General features: G+C 36.9%; 1 protein-coding gene across 14 annotated transcripts in view; it reads left to right on the top strand.

Annotated features, from left to right (window-relative positions):
- The window catches only part of TENM1 (teneurin transmembrane protein 1), a 794,184-nt gene that overhangs the window by 553,190 nt on the left and 221,118 nt on the right, over nucleotides 1-19,876 (top strand). For 13 of the 14 annotated variants that reach the window (XM_077786535.1, XM_077786536.1, XM_077786540.1 and 10 more), the window contains one exon: nucleotides 7,814-8,092. In XM_077786535.1, the coding sequence (XP_077642661.1) occupies nucleotides 7,876-8,092 (217 nt within the window). In that variant the 5' untranslated portion in view covers nucleotides 7,814-7,875. Of the gene's footprint in view, nucleotides 1-7,813; nucleotides 8,093-14,082; nucleotides 18,437-19,876 lie in introns of those variants that run through there. The other variant, XM_077786546.1, reaches the window with a different exon arrangement.

The raw sequence follows: 19,876 nt of genomic DNA, 5'->3' as shown, positions 1-19,876 counted from the left end.
AAGGCCCAATGAGATCTATCATAACAACTATAATGCCCAGAGGGGAAAAAAATCTACCAGGAAAATTTGTTTACGGCAATGTCAACTGATGAAATCTTTTGTCTCATCAAATGTGACGATAATGGGACTTGTTCATATGCTTTGGTAGTCTGTAAATACTCTGGTGAATGTCTAGTTTGCTTAAAAAAGACTTCCATTATTCTAATTAAAAACAGGGGAAGTGAACATGAATTAAAAATCGTCAGCTGAATGTTTTTAAACACGATTGCCAAGGCATCCTGGTATCAGTGAAAATCTAATACTTGAACTGTGGTTTAGATGTTCCATGGTATCCATGTGTTGTAAATTATTCTCATATGCTAAGTTTATTGTGATACAAAATTGAAATTAGTGTCTCAAAAAATTAATAGTATCTATACAGAACATGTAATTTTCAATTTTTGTAATCTCTGAGCAGCTAAACCTGATTTTAACAATTGCTTTTTTGCTAATTAAGCCTTACTGGGTCTTCTTAATTGGGCACACAGTTGGAAAAGAGACAATAATTATCTCAATTTGATGGCTATGCCAATTTGCATTATCAAAAAATAACCAAAGCACATTCAGTTTTCTTGTCACATACAAATGCTACTTGCCAAGCGCCAGTGTATTTTAAGAGTGTGCTAGTTACTCCTAGATCAAACCAACATTCCATTTTTCCTACCTGCATATGCACATGTACACCTCACTATTGTATTATTGCTAGATAAATTAGAGCAGTGTAGATATGTATATATAAACACATACAGATATAGATATAAATATTTTTATTGTGTTTGCCTCTTTAGTTCAGAAGACACCAGTACTCAACTGTATTTTCATAGAACTCAACTACTAAGTAGAGTATTCTAATTTTAGGTCCCTACAATGCAAAAATACGCTCTTGTCAACAAAGCAGTAATTACAACAGTGGAGAACAAGCTGAGCTTCCACTGGCAAGCATTTCAACACTTCATGTGGATATGTTTAGTATAAGGAAGTGCCTGGGGTTATTGGAAATTACCTGTACAGTCCGAGGGAGCTTAGTTGTCCCAGGCATTCTTGAGTGTGAGGGGGAACATTTCTTCAGCTCTATTATCTTCTTAAAATATCTTTTACTAAGAAACTTACAGCTTTGACCACACTTCCTCCTTGGAGGAAAAAAGCGGTTCTGGGAGATCCATACTGAAATATCCGTACTGAAATATGTATTCCTGTAGTGTCAAACTACTCTCATATAGGCCAGATTTCCTTCCTCTCTTTTGTTTTATTGTCCTTACCATACAGTTAGGAATTAAGCTGAAAGGCAATAAAGTACTTGACCATGTGTTAGGGACCACATCTGTAGATATTAAGCACTTGGCTAGTTTTACTTAAGCCCAGACTTTTTCATGTTCTTTAGCATTCTTAGTTGAAGTGTTGAGATGGTAGGAGACCGTTCACAGAGTTTCCATTTTTTTAAATGAAAAAATGTTCACACTATGAATTATTCTGCAATATAATTAGGAATTTCCTAATATATTTTAGGAAATTCTAAATTAGGAATTTCCTGTATTTCCTAAAGTACAGCTCTTCAGAAAGTCTTTGTGCTCCAAAGATACTCTGAGCCCACCCAGGCTGTATCACCCTGAATCCTGAATGTACTTTGTACCACAGAAGTAGAACTTGAGCTTTTGTCCTTGAATCTCAGTAACATCAGATGATGAGTTTCCAAAAGAAAACATTAGGGACTGTGTGATTCTTACAGTCAGTGGCAGTTCTCCAAGTAAAGTGAAGGGCACGTGTTGGACAAGAATTCTGTAGCACAGTTGAGTAGCTGACATAACGTATGTTTTTAAGATCACTTTCAGTCTTGCCATATGCCACAAAACACTGCAACAACCTGTCTTCTCAATTTTATTCTGCAGTGTTTGCTCTCTGAAACTTGAGATGTAATGGACAATACTTTGAATTACTAGAATTAAATTAGGCTTTGACTAATTTTAAATTAAGATCATTAAATGTGAAAGTGAACCTTATTCTGCTTGCATCTATCACAATGACATATAAATGTATGAGCCAGTGTAATCCATCCAAAAGTTAAAAGAGCACATTCTTTAGGGAGTATGTTAAACGCATAGCATGGCCCTGAAATATCTGATTTAGAACGATATGTGAAAAAAAAACATATTTAAAGATTGTCATCTTTTATCTGTGCATCTGTTCTTAAGAGGTGCTATGTAGTCCACCTGCAGGAATAACACAATGTCTCAGCATTTTGCAGTCTCACTCATTCCCTGAAAAACACTGGACATGTTGTACCTACTGATCCATATATCCTTATGTCATTTTCAGACCTCTTTTGATGTGTTAATACTTCATGAACCATAGAAAATTTTCATATCAATTTTGGTAGGGTTTGTTTGTTTGTTCAGTTCTGTTTCTTCAGTCTATCTTCTAGGGATTGTATTCTTTCTTGTTTTTAGTATGAGCTTTTTCCTCCCATTCAAAAGTATTATCTGCTTCCATCCTCCAGACTTAGGCAGATTTTATGTATTTCTTCATAATATCTAATTTGGTGTATCACATAGAAATATAATTTCTTCCTCCTCTAATGCTGCTCAGCTCCTTTAGCTGATATCTTCCTTGCTGTGTTCTGTAAGACTGAATTTAAAGGGACTTTGTTTAAAATCTCTAGACAAATATTTGAGGGGTAAATTTTTTGAAGGTACATACAAGGTCGGAATGTTTTTACTTTTCTTCTTGGTATTGCATTTCTCAAAGGTTTAAATCAAGAGTGTTTGCTCTGTTTTACCTTTCATATTTTACAGTTTTGTATTTCAGAAAGACCTGCAGAATAAAGGTGCTGTTCTTTTTGCCTTCAGCAGTCCAGAGCTGATATTGCTGCTTAGCAGTTCATTTTCAGAAACTACTGGGCTGAAAAGGCAATAAGCAAACGGTAGCTTTCAGATAAGGGTTATGTGTGGAAAGAAAAGAAATATGGGAGAGAGAGAGAGAGCACAGTTCCCTGATTATATTTTAGCATTATAATTGCAATTACATTTTAATTCTAAATAGTGTGGGACATCTGAGTATTAAACATAATGATTAGCTGAGGCCAACAAAGGTTACACTTTTTCATGTTTTTGATCTTGTGCGCTTCTGGAGGACCCTGTTCAGCTACATGATACTCATTAGCAACTGTAACCTGACCTGTCTAAATAATTCTGGACTTACTGGAAACCAACTGGGTATGCCACTGGTGATTTGATGGGGCTGATGGTGGGTAATCACTACAGAAATTTGTTCATTAGAGGGGCACCCTATCAGAGCAGCCTATTAAGAATTTATAAAAAGCACTCTTACAGTAACGTGATCTCTGGAGCACGGCTGTATTGGAGTGCAGAGCCTCTGTGCAGTGTAAATGCACAGGGTGAGTTTTGTTCTGAAATCCCCATTGATGGGCACAGCAAACAGCCTCAGCCCAGCCTTTCTCATAACCACTTACACCAACCTTACTGAGCTCTGGAGCAGGAAGGATGATCTGAGCAGAACAGGGAAGTAGGGGGCTGAGGGAAGAGGGTCTTGATGTAAGTGAAAGATGAAAATAGTTTCTAGTAACATGTACAATGTGCACTTAGGAGGTTGCACAAATCATACATAAAATTCCTGTGTATGTCTGCATCAGTTCCATTACTTCCAGAGTGGTATTTTCCTATCCAATAGAACTTTTTGCAAGGATATTTCATTGTGAATTTAAGTTACTATTCATTCTTCTACGAAATTGACTGTAAGATGCATATGATATCTATTTTAAAATATGGTTCAGAATTTCCTGCTATTCAGTGTCTAAATATATATATTTCACATACTTATATGTCTATGTATATAATGAACACATAATATTTTTCTATTGTATTTTTATTACATGTTTCGTGAAACCTTTCAATAACAGAGCAATGATGGAAAGGGCAAAAAAGTGCTACTTGTAAGAAGGAGAGCATTAGAGACTTATAGAAAGGTCACTTACAGGAACTGTAAGCTTTTATGAGACTTTATCATTTTGCTGACAAGGTCAACTTGATATTGATTGGCTGGGTGTTCTCTTTAGCTACTTGGGGGCCAGTTATTTGAAGAAGCCTGTGTTAACATCCAGGCAATATTCTTCATACTCCTGCCCTATTTCAGCATTTTGAGTTGCTTACTGTATTGTGTTTCTCCAAACAAAATATGAAATAAAGTTCAAGTATTTGATTGCCAGTGTTTAAATTCAGGTTATCATACCATACCATCATTTGTTAAATTTAACTGAATCTCTTACTGTAGAAAATCTTGAATATTTGATCTGTTTTAAATCATATGTTTCTGATGCATTAAAACTTTTTTTTTTTTTATGAAAAATTTTCTGAAGTATTTTTCCTGTTCTTGAAAATTATTTATCGCCTGCACTCATATCAGGCCTGGATGGCTGTGGGTTTATGAGACACTAATGCCCTAAGCAAAAATAAAGGAACAACAAGCTTGGTCCCTGTGTGAAAGGAAGCTAAAGCATCCTGTGACATTCCATGCTCTGGTGCTGTATCTTTAGTTCTTATGTGAGCCTTTAGTGCTGCTGCTGAGTTTTCAAAGGCTGTGGTAAAATCGGGTTGTCATGGGGAGGGAAGAGCTGGGCAGGTGAGCTGAAGGTTTTCTTCCTTCATTTGAAAGAGTAGGTGAGTTGGGATGTGTCTGCATTACATCTGTGTCCATACCCTTCCACCACAGAGAGTATAATACTTCATGCTGGGTCTCTCTGGTCTGTGCAGAGTGCACTGAAGGCAATTGGGATTCCAGCCTGGTGCTGATGTGGCTTGGTGGTCAGAACTACCATGGGGAAAGCTGAGCTGTGGCCAACACGTGTGCCGGGGCCTTGCCCCCAGCTCCTGCAAATGTGGGCACAGGCAGCAATGGCAGCAATAGCATCCCTGAACTGGGCCAGTGCAGTGTTGGGATATTCAGAAGTTGGCCATATTTTTTAATTATCTTTGTCTTCATATAACAAGGCATAAGAAAAATATAGCTTTTAAGGGTGTATTTCATTAGTTTAAAATTGAAAAAATGTGCATCCTTTACATAAGAAGGCAGCACAATGAAAGTACTGCACTGAAAGGGAATGTAATTAATATCAATTGCTTACATTAAATTATTTCATCTGTCTACTGCCTTGGTTAAGATCATTAAATATATTCCTGCAGTTGTCACAAACTTAAGACTTAGGTTATTAAACCTTGTTTTAAAAGAATACAGATAAATCTTCCTTAAGTTGTTGTTTACTGCAACTTAAGTTTTACAGGTCTCTGTGCATCCTAATAATGTTTTATTAGTTGTTTAAAAAAAATCACTTGAAACTTCCCACAAAATAGATGCACAGCACCTTTTAGGGGGAATTTCTGTGTTTTGGTTTTGTGGGGTTTTTTGTTTGTTTGAGTAATGAGCCAAATTTGTCAGATTGATGGTTTTGCACTTTAGAAAGCAGGATGCAGTGCCTGTGTCCGAGGCTGCTTGCACTTGTTGCCTTCCTGGCAAAATTTATTTCTTCTCTACTGCATCTTCTTAATAGAGGCCCTTAATTTCTCCTTGTTTTCCTCTGGCTTTTGTAGCTTTGTCTCCATTTATTCTGTCAGACGGGATATATTGGAAGGCTTTTTCCTGTCAGTAACTATTTCTACAGAGTCGTCAGTTCATCTTTTAAGCCAATTCTGTGCTTGCAAGTCATGGCCCCTTTGCGTTCTTCTGTCGCTATTAAAGCAACTCATAGAACAAGCATTGGACTTAGGCAATAATAGGCAATCTTGGGAAATAACAGTAAATTATTTAAGCAAATAGCTTTGGAAAAGCAAGTATTACTTAGTAGGAACTTGGACAGGAGCATCTTATCACCAGCTGGGTACAGTGTAGTCAACCCACTGCACAAGTCCTCTGTTCAGGGATGCTGCCCCATGACATGCCATCAGCTGGCCTTGCTGTCCGGCAGCTCCTTGGTTCATAGTTTCCATTCTGTCTCTCTCGAAGAGATTTTTTATTGACTTAGGTGCTTTCAAGCCCACTTTGAGTAGGAGATGTGAGTTGTTTTTTGTTTGGGGTTTTTTTGATAGTAGGGCTCTTTATCCAGGTGCCATTAGTTTCTGAAGGACTTTTCTGTGTCAGGTTAAAGGGCTGGATATAACTCCCTGAGATTTAGTGTTTCAAGCCAAGACATGCCTTCAGTCTCTTTCCCCAGATAACCTCCTGAAACCTGGAAAAAGGAAAGAAAGCCAGGCATACACTCCACAGAGTTACTTCTGCTATAATGGTCTGTCTCACTTCTTCCCTTCGAGGGCTCTGAGGGCCTGCGTTTTGTTTTTCTGTTACAATATTAGAAGCCTTATTCCCTCTTCATATCATGTGTAGTGTTTTCCACTCCTGCTCAGGAAATTGATCCTTTCAAAAGTATTGGAAGGACACATAAGCAGGAGATGGAGTTCTGGAGCACCATGCAGTACCACCAGGTGTCTCAGACCTTCAGACAGTTTCAGAAGTTTGACATCTCTTTAGCTTTCTTTGGGATCTTTATGTTTACTTTTTGTGTGTTTTCAGTTTTTCTGTTTTGTTTTTGGAGATTCTGGTTTTTTGCTTGAAGCTGGCAGTATGTGGGGTTAAAGTCCTTGTGGCAGATGGGAAATGGGCCGATATCAAACGGAGTATTAAACTTATTTCCATCTGACCTTAAAATCATGAAGAAGCTGTGAGAAATTGCTTTCTAATTAAGCAAAATCTCTTTGAATTTCCATGGGGGGTCTTTTTGTCTTCTAGAAATAATATTTACAGGCACCATTTTTGTTACATTTGTTTTTCTAAGTTATTAATATCTGCTGATCTAAAAAGAAAACAACAAAAACAACCAAACTGAACATAGTTTCAGTTTGTGAGCCATGCTGCTGTAAAAGCTGTGCCCTGTTATTTCATCCCAGAGTTTGTCTTAAATTTAGTGATGGAAACAGCTTAACGAAGGGAAGGATATAGGACAAGTGCCCCAGTTGCACTTGCAGCTGCAGTGCATGTGATTTTAAGGTTATTGGATTTGAATATCATTATACAAATACATACACAAAACTCAAGATGCAGTTTGGAAGCTTCCACTGAGGATTTATATAAGCCCCTGCGTGGGCAAAAATTTAGATGGGAGATGAAGGCGAAGAAAAGGGGTTGTACTCCAGGGTAGAAGTTTCTTCCTGTTGAAATGTCCTCAAAATCTAAAAGGAAATGGTGTTTTCTGAAGCATTTCCTGCTCTTCTGGAGTAACAATGTGATATGCTTTTGTTTTTAAAAAATTTGGTGGTTTTCTAACGTCTGTCTCTCATTCTTGATTAGATGTAATTCTCACAGGAGAATACTTAAAAAGAGTGATCTTTCTGCTTTCTAGACTTCATATTTTAAAATATATAAAATGTTATTTTCTCTTAAGATGAATATGCATCCTTTAAAGAAATAGTAACTGTTCCATCTTAGCTTTGATATCAAATATAAGTTGTTGTAATATATTTTACATATAAGATATAGTTATTGCTTGGATTGCTTATAGGACAGTGCTTAAGATTTGGCTTTGATTTTTTCCTTCAAGTTATTTTAATTCTATTTTTAAAAGCCCAAACAGTAAAATATGATGTGTTCAGTTTCTTTCCTGGATTAAAGTGATATTAATGAAATTTAGTTGGTTTATAGAAATAAAAAATGGACCTTTTTAACCTATAAGTATATAATACATGTGAAATTAATTATTATTGTTGTTTTTTCCTAGGACTGTTTCCTTAAGGTGTTCCAGCTGCTTGTTTTCATGACTTTGAGCCTATTTAATCAGAGATGGAGCAGATGGACTGCAAACCCTACCAGCCACTGTCAAAAGTTAAACATGAGGTGGATCTAACCTACACAAGCTCTTCAGATGAAAGTGAAGATGGTGGAAAGCAAAGGCAATCTTATGACTCAAGAGAAACTCTGAATGAATATAGCCAAGAGTTAAGACTTAACTATAACAGTCATAGCAGAAAAAGAAAAGCCATTGACCAGTCCACACAAGGTAAATAATTTATCTACTAATTATGATTATTACTTCCTGATTATGCACAATGAAACAATATCAGGAGTTGAGCAAACATTTTGTTCTCAAAGGCTCATAGTGTCAACCCACTTTTTACCTAGTTTTAATGATACTGTAATATCAGAAATTTAGGATTTTTTTTAATTGAAGAGAAAGTGGTTTTTAGCAGGATGGACTGACTGGTATTCTAGAAATAATCACATACTAGCTACAGACAAATATTTTCTTTAGTAGGAGCTACTCTTCTTGGTAATGTTGAGTGATTAATTATTTACTGCCTTTGCATATGATGGGTGAATTTTGCTATAAAATCAACATTAAGGCTGCAGGCTATCTCTGCATGTGCTTACAAAGCCTGTGAATTAATTCAGATACAACAATTCTCTTAACATTTCTAATCATATAAATAATCGAGTAATTTAAAAACTGAAGTTAATTAGAGTATTGTAAGAAAAAAAACCCAAGAGTTAAGTTTCTGTTTTAGCCTTTTACATGATTAGGACAAATATTTGAACAGTGATGATAGTTAAACTAAGGTTAGGAAAAGCTTCTTTTTGATTAGAGACAGAAGCTAAAGACTATGACTAAAGAAATTGAAGGAATGAGCAGAGTTTACTGCAGCATTTCTCGACAGACTCTGTAAACCCACATACTGCATTTGTACACAATGAGCACAGAAGGGGCTTATCTGCTGCTTCCAGCTCTGTCCCCAGTCCAGGCAGGATGGTGGGACAGGGAGAATGTTTCTAGGAATCAGTGTGTCAGAAGCAATGAGAGTCCTGTCCCCTGAAAGGTAACAGCAGCAGGGTTCCAGGCCAGTCACTCCCTGCTCTTCAGGAAGGGGTTACATTGCATTAAAGTGTGGCTAGTACTTCTCAGCTAAAACTTAAGGTTTATTTAAAAAAACTTAAGATTTATTTATTTTTATTTAAAAACAAATAAACCCAAAATCCTGAAACAAGCCACATCACATACACACCCTGCCCCCAAAGCCCTCACTGCTTACTCAGAAAAGACTTCTTCAATTTTCTGAAGATAAAAGTAATTATATTTTTCTACAAGGAAATGAAAAATAGGCTTTTTGAAGATGGAAAAATTGTCATCTCTGTGATGTGTAAATTAATGTGAAATTTGGAACAGCCATACCACATATCTGTTGCAGCATTTCTGGTTTTTTACTGCAGATATTCTGCTTCAAGCCCATAATATTGGTGTTGTCTGAAAGTACCTGTAATTCATGGGAATGGTAATACTTGGCTGCCTCCATCTGTGTGCATATATCCTTCCAAAGCGTTACAAATCTGCTATTTTTGGGAAGAAAAAGTCATAAACATAGATTTCAACAGAGGATTGTTTAGAAAACAGATTTGTTTGTTGTTTGACCTTATTTTGAACATGCTGTGAGAGTTTAATTAACTGAGATATGGCTGTATTGTTGTACCTCTGGATGGTGTGAACTTTCTTGCAGAGCAACTAAGGAGATCTTGTAGATCTTAGAGCAACTCCCTCATTGCTGTGGCTGTGGAAGCAAAACCCCAGCATGGACCTGGGCCCTGAGGAATGCCAGGTCTGCAGTCCTGTGCTGCTGTTGATATTCCTGTCAGCTGCAGCATCACTGGCTTGGGCATGTCTAAAAGGCTGGCAATCACTACTGTAGGCATCAGAAACCAGCCTCTGTGTCATGTTGAGTTTATTCTTCCAGAACATTGCCTGTGAAAGCAATCACATTAATAATTTTGGAGAAATAGCTAAATTAATGTGCATTTCTGTAAGAAGTTGTCAGGCATGAATTTGGCTCAGTTATTCAGGAGTGACCTGTAAGGAATCAGTTATGTGCATGTGCAGACCAGAAAGTATTTTGCACTCATGTGGTATGATTATTTTCTTGAACGTGTATGCTCCAAGATTTTTCCATTCAAATTAATTTTATGAGATAATATATGAATTTTCAGATCTTCTATTTTTAAAACATTGGTATTTTTCTTTTTGGACTAAAGACAGTCTTTTGTTGCTTCAGACTGCAGGATGAGGCTTGATGTCCATGTTTCTAGAAAAATAACTTAAGCTTCTAAGTGTACTTTGTAAATATGCAGGGCAGCTCTTAAATATTTCCTTACCTCTTCCCTGAATTGTGTAGGTCAGTATATTATTATTTAACACTGTGTTATTCACCTCAAAACTTTTTTAAAATGTGCACTGATTTGTAAAGATGAAGTTGAACCTGTACTAAAATCACAGTTTCCTCTTGTCTTATGATAATGAATTCAGTTTGGAATAACTGCTACTGTAATTGCACTGACAAGTATATCCATTGGCTTCTCAGGAATTCATCCTGACATCTTTCTAGTCATTTAAATCATGCTTTTTCTCTGCTACAATTTGAATCTGAATATTTGGCCCGGCAAGCAACGCAGATTTGAAATACAAAACTGGTAGTGCTCAAAATTCAAAGAGGAAAAGACTTTGTAAAGCTGAGTGTGAAATTTCAGACTTCAGGCAGATAGGATTGCAATTTTAATGCAATCAAAGGATTTCCAAAAGGATCCCAGGTTTCACAGTGTGGGACCTGGAAGTTCCTGGTGATTCCTGGGAGTTACTCAGTCAGCACCAGGAAAAAGGTTCAGGTTTGAACTATGAATCTGGATGAATCCATACAACTGTAAATGGATTTTTTTAATCAAGTATTTTCTAAAATGCATAATCAGAATCTTTAACAAGATTTTTGTAGATGTTTGTCACATCCTAGGAATGTAGAAAAATAAATTAAAAAAGCAAAACCCCCACAGCACCCCTTTTTCAAAGGGGACTGTTCTGCAAGGAGTGCTGTACTATGCCAGTGCTGGAGGCTTGCATAAAATAATTTTACCTTTAAAGGCTGCTGGGGCATCAAAGTTTGCATCCCCAATTAGTGCCGTAATGCTCTTCTTTAGTGGCATAATACTCTTCTCTAGCTACAGCTGAAATAGTTCCCTGAGTGTGATGAATTATCAGAGTGCACAGTGAGGATAAAACCCATGAACTTCATCCTGGAAAGGTGTGGGAATAGATCAGAAACAGACTCACAGTAACAGTCCTGCTTGGGGTGATAATGATGACTGTGAGGTGGCATTCCAAGGAGCTCTAATGATGGAATGTGGGAAGGAACTATGTCAGAATAAAATAATTAGCACAGAGAAACTTTTAACAGGAACAAGTGTTGGGGTGTGATCGCTGATCTAGTTAGTTTTGTGAGAAGAATCAGCACTTCAGATATTTATGGAAATTGAAAGAATTTGTATTGGCTACTTAAGCAAGATAAGTTATATAAATTAGACTGGGCAGTTATCTGAATTTAATAAATAGCTTCAGAGTTAAATGTGATTTGTTGCACAAAGTACTGCTGTATCTCAGCCATTACTGTGAAGATTTTTGTTATAAACAGTTTGTCTATTTCATTACTAGTGTCCATACTGAGGAATTATTTCTATGAAAAGTTTCAATAGGAATCTGAGATTATGTAAAATCACGGATATTATATGTTTGCATATATATGGACAATATGTATTAAACAGAACTTGACATGACATGAACTTGAAGCATTTCAAGAGTTCATCCTCCAGAATTGAAAAGCACTGTTAGTGTTTTGCAAAATATTTTTTGTGTCAGTCTGAAAGACCTTGTGATCATATAAATAGAAAACATTGAAAACAGTATCCAAATATAGAATAATTAACTGTGCCTGCATTTTTTACTGTTTTTACTCCCTACAATTTCTGAAATTGTATCTCAAATGTAACACTTCAGAGATATTAACTGGTTGGTTTTGCAGACCTTGTAGGGAAAATATGAAAGGAAAAAAAACCCAAATAAGTACAGAATTGATCTATTGATCAAGCAGGTTTTTTTACATGCTGTTCTTCAGGTTTAGTACTGGTGCCCTTTATACAGAGTCTAGTGCCAGCTGAATTCTGTGTCTGGTGTTACTTGCATCAGAAACTTGCAGTTATTTGACAATTTGAGATTTACCAAATAACACCACAGACTGTTTAAAGCACAACTAAATTTTATGGGCGTAACAACTCGATGTGAGCAGATACAAAAATCTCCTGATAAAGCATCACTGACTCCAGAAGAATTAGTGCTAAACATATAATGTGTATATCTAAAACTGTATTCTCTTAGTAAGTGGAAAGTTCAGAATCCTGCTTGTCTGAAGATATGTAAACCTGCAATATTTCATCCTGGCAAGATCATCTTACAAAGTAAATTCCTGGCAGACCCAATATCATATAGTTTGGAGATACTGGCAAACAGAATAAATTAATTATTGGAAGAATTGATAAACGTACTATTTTGTCCTTGAATGAGGTGTAAAAAAAGTGGCAGAAGTTGTCAGAAATGTTGTCTTCTACAAAAATCATTGATGGACCTGGCTGAGGAAAGAACGTTCTTATAGATGCACCATACGTAGATTGCATCTCAAGCTTATTTGTGACACATTTACATAATTAGAACTGTTTTCTCCAACAGCTTTCTCTGTTTCCACCAAAGCAAATATGAAAGGGGCTGTACTTTACAAATACTGGCAGTACAGAAAAGCTTTCTGGCTTTTAGGTTAATTATAGATTTGTAAGAAAACACTAGTTTAGAGGAATGAATTCCTGATAGGATAATCATCTGGATTGAGTCATTGGCGTGATAAAGTTTATTGATTGTTAACAATATGAGCATATGGCTGTAAATTTCTAGTTAGACAAATGTTCATTTCCTGGCAAGATAAGTATATTGAACTGCATTATGAGCAAGGCAAAATGGAGTTATTCCTCACAGGAGAATCCAACAGCAAATAATTTCTGGTAAATCTGTGTAAGAAAATCAGCACTGCTAGTATTGTAGGAAATGACAGTGCCTCACAAAGAATTGGCCTATTCTGCTTTTATCCCATTAAGAAGTAAGGAAACCCTTTTTGTCAACAAAAGCTCCAGATTGGTGACATGATTAATGTTTTCTGAAAAGCACATATAAAATTAGCTTCAGGAGCAATAGGTAAACAGATCCAGATAAGCGTTCAAAGTCTTCATCAAATGAACTCCACTGACTTCACAGAGAGTCTGGGTCACAGTGTGAGAAAGCTCTGCAGCCTAAGGCCACTTCTGTCTCATCCTCTCTTTTTTAGCTTTCTGCTGTTGCCATCCGATTCCCCTTTCTGCCCTCTGAACATCCCAGCCACAGTGAGGATACAGGATACAGTGAGGATACAGAGGCAACAGAAGTGTTTCAGTGCTGAAAAGCACTTTTGTTCCTAGAATGGAAAAACTACTTCTGAGGTGCAGGAATAGGAGGTCTGTTTTGCTATGTATTAAAGTTCAGCAATTTTCGGCTTACTAGGAAGGAAGATTTAAACACATGTAACTCTTAACTTCATAGGACCAGTCAAAACCAGTTTTACTGGTTATCCTAGACATAAATAAAAGGCATGCTGACAAACACTGCTAGGAAATTGTCCTGTCAGGAAAATGTCATGGTGGTGTTCTGTCAACTGTGAAGCAGCAAAAGCTTTTTACATAATAACCATATTCTACTCTGATTCCAGAATTATGTAAATCCATTTAGGACAGCAGATCTGCTTTGTGTCTGTACCAGAGCCATGGAGAATTTGGGCTATATGTAGTATATGCTTTTAGTTACAATAACCTTATTTTTAAATGATGTGTAAAGGTAAAGAAGCCTTTTTTAGATTCTCCCCTTAATCTGTTATGTATAACACTGGAACAACAACCTGACAAACCACAAGTCTGTGGTCTTGGGAGCTCTCCCAGAGGAAACCAATGCCAGCAGAGTGATTTTTTTTCATTGTTTTGATAGAGATTTGGAGCACTTATCTGTGTGAATTTAGGAGTCTATGCTCATAAAGTTCCACAAAGAGCAGTTAGTGAAGGGGAAAATTTTATTGGGAGGGCTCCCCAAGTCTCTTGTTATTAAGGAGGTCCACTGGTAACCTGGTGGTATATATAACCAGTGGTATTTAGAGCTCCAGTGGTAACCTGGTGGCCAGTGGAGCAGGCTATTAGTTCACTATCACTCCTCCTGCCAGTTACATATTTGGGAGCCATTTAGTACTCAAGTTATAAAGACTATCAAAATAAAATATATTACATTGGCTGTTTACTGACATGTAAACAGCACACAGTGAAATGCATTTTTGTGTAGGTGAAAGGGAGATCATTCATTTTGAGAAGGACAGGAAAAAGAATGTCAACAGAAAAAGAAATGCTCTTAAGAGAACTACTGCTATGCAGCCTTCTAGAAGTATGGTCATTTGGAGCTCTTCAGCTAGGTGTAGTTACTTTTCTTGTTCTCTGTGTCTTCTTTATGATGAGATTCATTTGTTAATGAAGGAAGGAATTTTTTTAACTTTTAAGCTGCATCATTTGTTCAGAGCTGTGCCTTGAGCTGCTGTGGAAGATGTTTGTAGGACAATGGAATGAAGAATACCTGGGTACTATAAGAGGCAGTTAGACTGGTTACAAATGAAACCAATTATTTTTGCAAGCAGTTTCCTTGAAATACTGGTTTAGTGATTTTTTTTTTTTTTTAATAGAAGACTTCTGGTAAAATGCTATTACTAGACAGGGTTAGTGTAAACACAGTTGAGATATTTTGTATTATTAGGATCTTAATTTTTTTTTTTTTACAAATGCCAGATGCTTAGACTTTTAATGTTGTGGGGGTTTTTTTGCTAATTTTAGAAAATCTTCTGAGAATTGAAGCATGTTATGTACCTGTTTGCTTTAGAGCAAATTTGAAGCATAATGAAGTGATGTCTGTGTAAGGGCACACAGTTTATCCCTTGTACTGTTTCCTGAGAGGGACTCAGCTCAGTAGAGGGTGATTTAAAGGTCCTTCAGATTTCTGGGCTGCGGACTAGCGGAAGGAAGCGACAGCTAATAAGCTCCATCTCCTGTGGCTGTATGTTACACCATCTGCTCTGAGTGTTTATGAGCTTCATGTTGTCCAAAAAAAAAATTACATATGAGGCAAAGTAGAAGACTCCACACTCCTAAAGCGTTAGTTCATTGTCTCCTCCTGTATTACCATGCACAAATAGGGATTCCTGGTGAGCTGTGCTGTTTGGCTGGCTGTGTTCTAATCATGGTGATGTTTCTGTCTCCCAGAGAAAAAAAAAGGGCCATGAGCACTTCCCTGTGGCTTCCTGGACTGCAGCCTTCTGCTCTGTGGGGAATATCTGCAAACTCTGAGGAAAGGAAAAGCAGCACTTAGGTTTAGACCCCCTCCAGATATTCTTTCTTGATTTGCCAAGTAATTGGAAATTTCTCTCCCTGGAATAACTAGGGTGAGAAAACTCTATGTTTGTACCTTCATTTCAAATCTCATAGGGGGAATACTTTTCCTTCCCTTCACCACATCAAAATACATGAGTGAACGGAATGTGCAGACACTTCTTTCCCCAGGGGGCTGAAGTGGGTGCTCCCATCCTAGATCACAAAGGTGTTACAAAAGCTTGTAACCTGCTGTCACCATTCCTGTAATGTGGCTTCCAATCCTATCTCGGCTGCCATCATCTCCATGAAAAAAATGCCTCATGATCAAAAATAGTTTCATTCTCTTAAGTAATTCTTCTGATTTAAAATGTGAATATCTGAGAGAGGGGGAAAAGTGAGGAAAAAAACCTACAGAGAGAGGAAATAAACTAGTGAAGCATCACAGTGCATTTCCCCTGCTAACAAATCTCATCTGAAGGAAAAAAAAACATTCTCCAAACGTTGCACAAGTTTAACAATCTATTTGTCAGTGCACAGATACAAAACAGCTGAATTTCTATCTTCTTCTCTAGATTACCAGTTTTCCATGGTGTCAAATGCCAGAAATCATAAAAGTAAAAATCAGAAGTGCAAAGTAATGCAGGCAGTGTAACAGGAACCAAGGTATTTGTGGAGGATTTGTGCATGGAAGTGTTCAAAGCCAGGTTGGCTGAGGCCCTGAGCTATCTGACATGGTGAGTGCCATCCCAGCCTGTGGCAGGGGGATTGGAGCTATGTGATCTTCAAGGTGCCTTCCAGCCCACACCATTCTGTGGCTCTATGGGATATGGCAACCTTTACAATAACCTGTGCCACATATTTATGGAATATCTACAGGCAAGACTTAAACTTTTGAGTAAATGTTTTGGAATTCTGTTTGTCAAAACCTGGAATTGTATCTGTTAAATGTTCTTGTTATATTAATAGAGCCTCTTCCTATAACATTTAAGAGTGTTCAAGATGTCAAGAGTTAAACCAAGATAGGAACAAGCATCAAGGCAGAGTGAGGAAGAGGGTGTCAGAGCAGGGGAACCAGCACATGGCTCTGCCCCTGCTCCACAGTCTGGTGTAGTGTTCATTCTCTTGCTGTGTCTTTCATGTCACTCTCTTTGAAACTAAGAAGAACTGTCATTTTCTGGAACTAGAAATCAGGTTTGCTTATCTTCATTTGTAGAGCAGGTGCTGAAACAAAATAACATTTCTTCCCAGGGTTTCTCATTTATGTATCTGTCAGAAGGTTTTGTATGTCTCAAAATAAAGAACTGTCAAGAAGCAACTCAGTGAGTTGATGACATTGCTGCATATCTAGATAAACAGTAGAGTGGGTGTACCCTAACCAATATAGATCTTGAATTAGTTTTTCTTTTGAGAAAGAGGCTCAAATTCTTCTCAACTTTGGTCTTTATGTGAAATAAGCTGTGAATGTGATTTAAAATCTAAGGTTCCCTTTTCAAAGTTTCAGTTTTATTGGACACTGTTTAAAATCAGTTTCCTGCTGACTCACTCAGTAGGAAGGCTTTACAAGTAGATGAAGTATCTTTAGCTTAGATGGCTGGAACAACATGGAAGGAATAATGTAATGTTTAGCATCAGCAGAACAATTCTTTCACTGCCCCCTTACCCCTAAGCACCAGTTACATAACAAAACACGTGAATACTGAGTAACATTGATATAGTCATTTCCAGCTATAACCCCAGGAAAAACAGCCTAAGGACCTAGGAAAGTTGCATACCAAAATACAAACAGCTGCTGTGAAAGTCACCGAGAGATTATTAGGAAGCCACCAAATTCAAATTATAATATCAGCACTGTGACTAATCAGATGTAAATTGTAAATTTTGTAAAAAAACTATGTTTTATTCAGTATTAATGTCCTGGAATTGATGACCTTTACAGAAGTTTCATGTGTAAGAATGAACATTAGCAACTGGACTGTCAAAATACTGTACTCAGAAATTGGCTATTATAGAAATCCTTATCTTTCTCTCTCAAAACTGAAGACAGTAGTATCTGACAAGCTGGATTCGTGTTGCCACTGACTTTATCAGTGTGAGGTGCTTTGCTCCGTGCTTGGTTTTTGAAGTGCCAAGGAAAGCCCAATCCTGTGATCCAGGAGTGTTCCCTTTGCTTTACAGACAAGGGAAGGCTGTAGAGGAAGCTGTTTTTAGCTCAAGAACAGCATCAGGCTGTGCTGCCTGTGTACATGAGGTGAGTCTGTCTTGGAGACTGAAGTGCCAAAAACACCCTTCCTGCATACCTGGGAAGGGAGAGCAATCTGGACCTCCTGCTGTTGGCACTTTTTGAACACTGAAGTGCAGTGTGAACTGTGTTGATCTTTCCTTGCAAAGGAATGAGGTAACAAAATTAATTATTCTATTCAGGTAGAGACAGGAATTATTTTTTTATAACTGCTCCCCAGTGTCCTCCTTCCATTTTTTCTGTTGGAAAAACAGAATTTGTTGCTACTAGTTTTTGTTAGTAATACTGTTATTACCAGGCATTTTCATAGTATTGACAATATATTGTTGACAAGTTCTATCTACATTACTTTAAAGAGCAATCTTGTACCTTACACTGTTTAGTCCAGAAAAATAGCCAAAAAATGTCTTGTGAGGGTTTTTTTGTATATATGGAGATGCAGAACATTAAAGGAAAGGCAGAAATCAGAAGTGTGTGTGCACATGCTTGTGAAGTTTAAACAAAATAGGGCTTGTTCTTTGTAATTGGAGTCAATTACTGATAGTTGAAATAGATAAGTGTTAGAAATGTTGACTAATAGTTGCACCCAGAGGTATTCACCTCTGCTGCTTGCAAAATGTATTAGTAATTTCCTCTTGCTGATGTTCCTTTTCTCATTTTGTACTTGGGGATGGATTATGAAATTCATTTGTCTTTTACTCTCTCTGAAAGGAAATACAGAATTCATGAAGAGGGCATGGTATGAAAAAATCCTTGCATTTCAGTACCGAAAGGAAAAAAGGAAAATAGCTGCCTATTCTTACTGGATAAATCTTCATTTATGTGAGCATATCTTGGATCATGTCTGTTACTTAGTGTAAGAATAGTGATGAAAACACAGTTTCCACCTGCATAAACAGCATTCCTCCTCCCATTGTGCCTGCAACCATGTAAAGAATATCTTAGTTGCTTTAAATATATTTCATTTCTCCTCCTGTGTATCCAAATTTTCTGAGCCAGTTTTCTATTCAGTAATACTTAGTGATTTCTAGTGAAAAAAGTAAAATAAACAAAGTGATAAATTGACTGGCATATCTGTTTGCATGATGTTACTGAGCACAGCATAGTTTAATGTCAGAACACCCTGAACTCCTGTCTGTGATGAAGGACACTGTGTGCCCTTCACCTGCCCAGTTAGCACAGGCAGAACTTTTGGCTTTATGCTGTTTCTGCAGGTAAAGCTAAAGCTGAACGCAGTAACTTAAACATCCTTATTCACCAATGCCTTATGCCAGAGTGGTGGTCTGATATGCTGATGATGGTTTACATTGCTTCTCCAACATTTAAGCTTGGCTTGAGGAATTTTTGCAGACGCTTTGGGTTTTTTATTGATTTAAAAAAATTATTTCCTAATTATTCAATTTCTTAGTAAATGAATCTATTAATTTTTATAGATTTGTGGTTTTAGTCCTAGGAGAAACTATATGAGACACAGTTTTGTAATTAGCTGTGGTCTTTGGATTAAGACATTCTTTTTTGTAGAATTTTGCTGTGAAGATATGGAAAAAATTAATTTTGTATGTCTGTTTATGGATAAAACTATGAAAAAATAATGTTTTTAATACTAATTCTATATGAAAATAGTCCTTTGCCTTTACTAGTCGTACTATTGTAAATCACAAAATAATATTTCTTCTTTAACAACAAAGGAGTGCATTACAAATTATGTATTGTGCATGTGTCAGTACATAACCTTGAGTAGTGTTTTGTCAGAAGTGTATAATTAGTGGCTTTGGAAAGGAAATATTTGTAGGATTTATTTGGTTGGTTTGGTTTGCGTACAAATTCTCAAAGGAATAATTGAGCTGTTGATTCTAGGGATATGATTCTTCCTGGTATCAGTGAGAATAATGCCTATAGGTGTGAGTTTAAGTTGATGTTATAACAGCAATTACTTAAAAGTTTGCAGTTCATTGTTGAATTGTTGGCTATTGATCTCTAGAGTGTTGGTGTTCAGAGACGGATGCTAATAGTTTACTTTTATTATATGCTTAGGAAACTAATCTGCTTTCAGACAATTAAAAGGAAGAGCCTTACTTACGGAAGCATTTGTGCATTTTATGCCCTAGCTGTGGATCACACTATTGAAGATTTCATTGTTCTTAAAGAACTTCTTGGCTCCTCCCCTGACTTACTTCTTCATTGGTAGCATTTGAGGACTTTTGGCACACATTTTCTTTGGGATTTTTTGGGGTTTGGGTTGGCTGGTTTATTGGTTTGTTT

Source organism: Lonchura striata, chromosome 14 (assembly GCF_046129695.1).
Source record: "Lonchura striata isolate bLonStr1 chromosome 14, bLonStr1.mat, whole genome shotgun sequence".
In the NCBI taxonomy this organism is placed as follows: Eukaryota; Metazoa; Chordata; class Aves; order Passeriformes; family Estrildidae; genus Lonchura; species Lonchura striata.
This window is presented reverse-complemented; position numbering and strand designations above follow the sequence as displayed.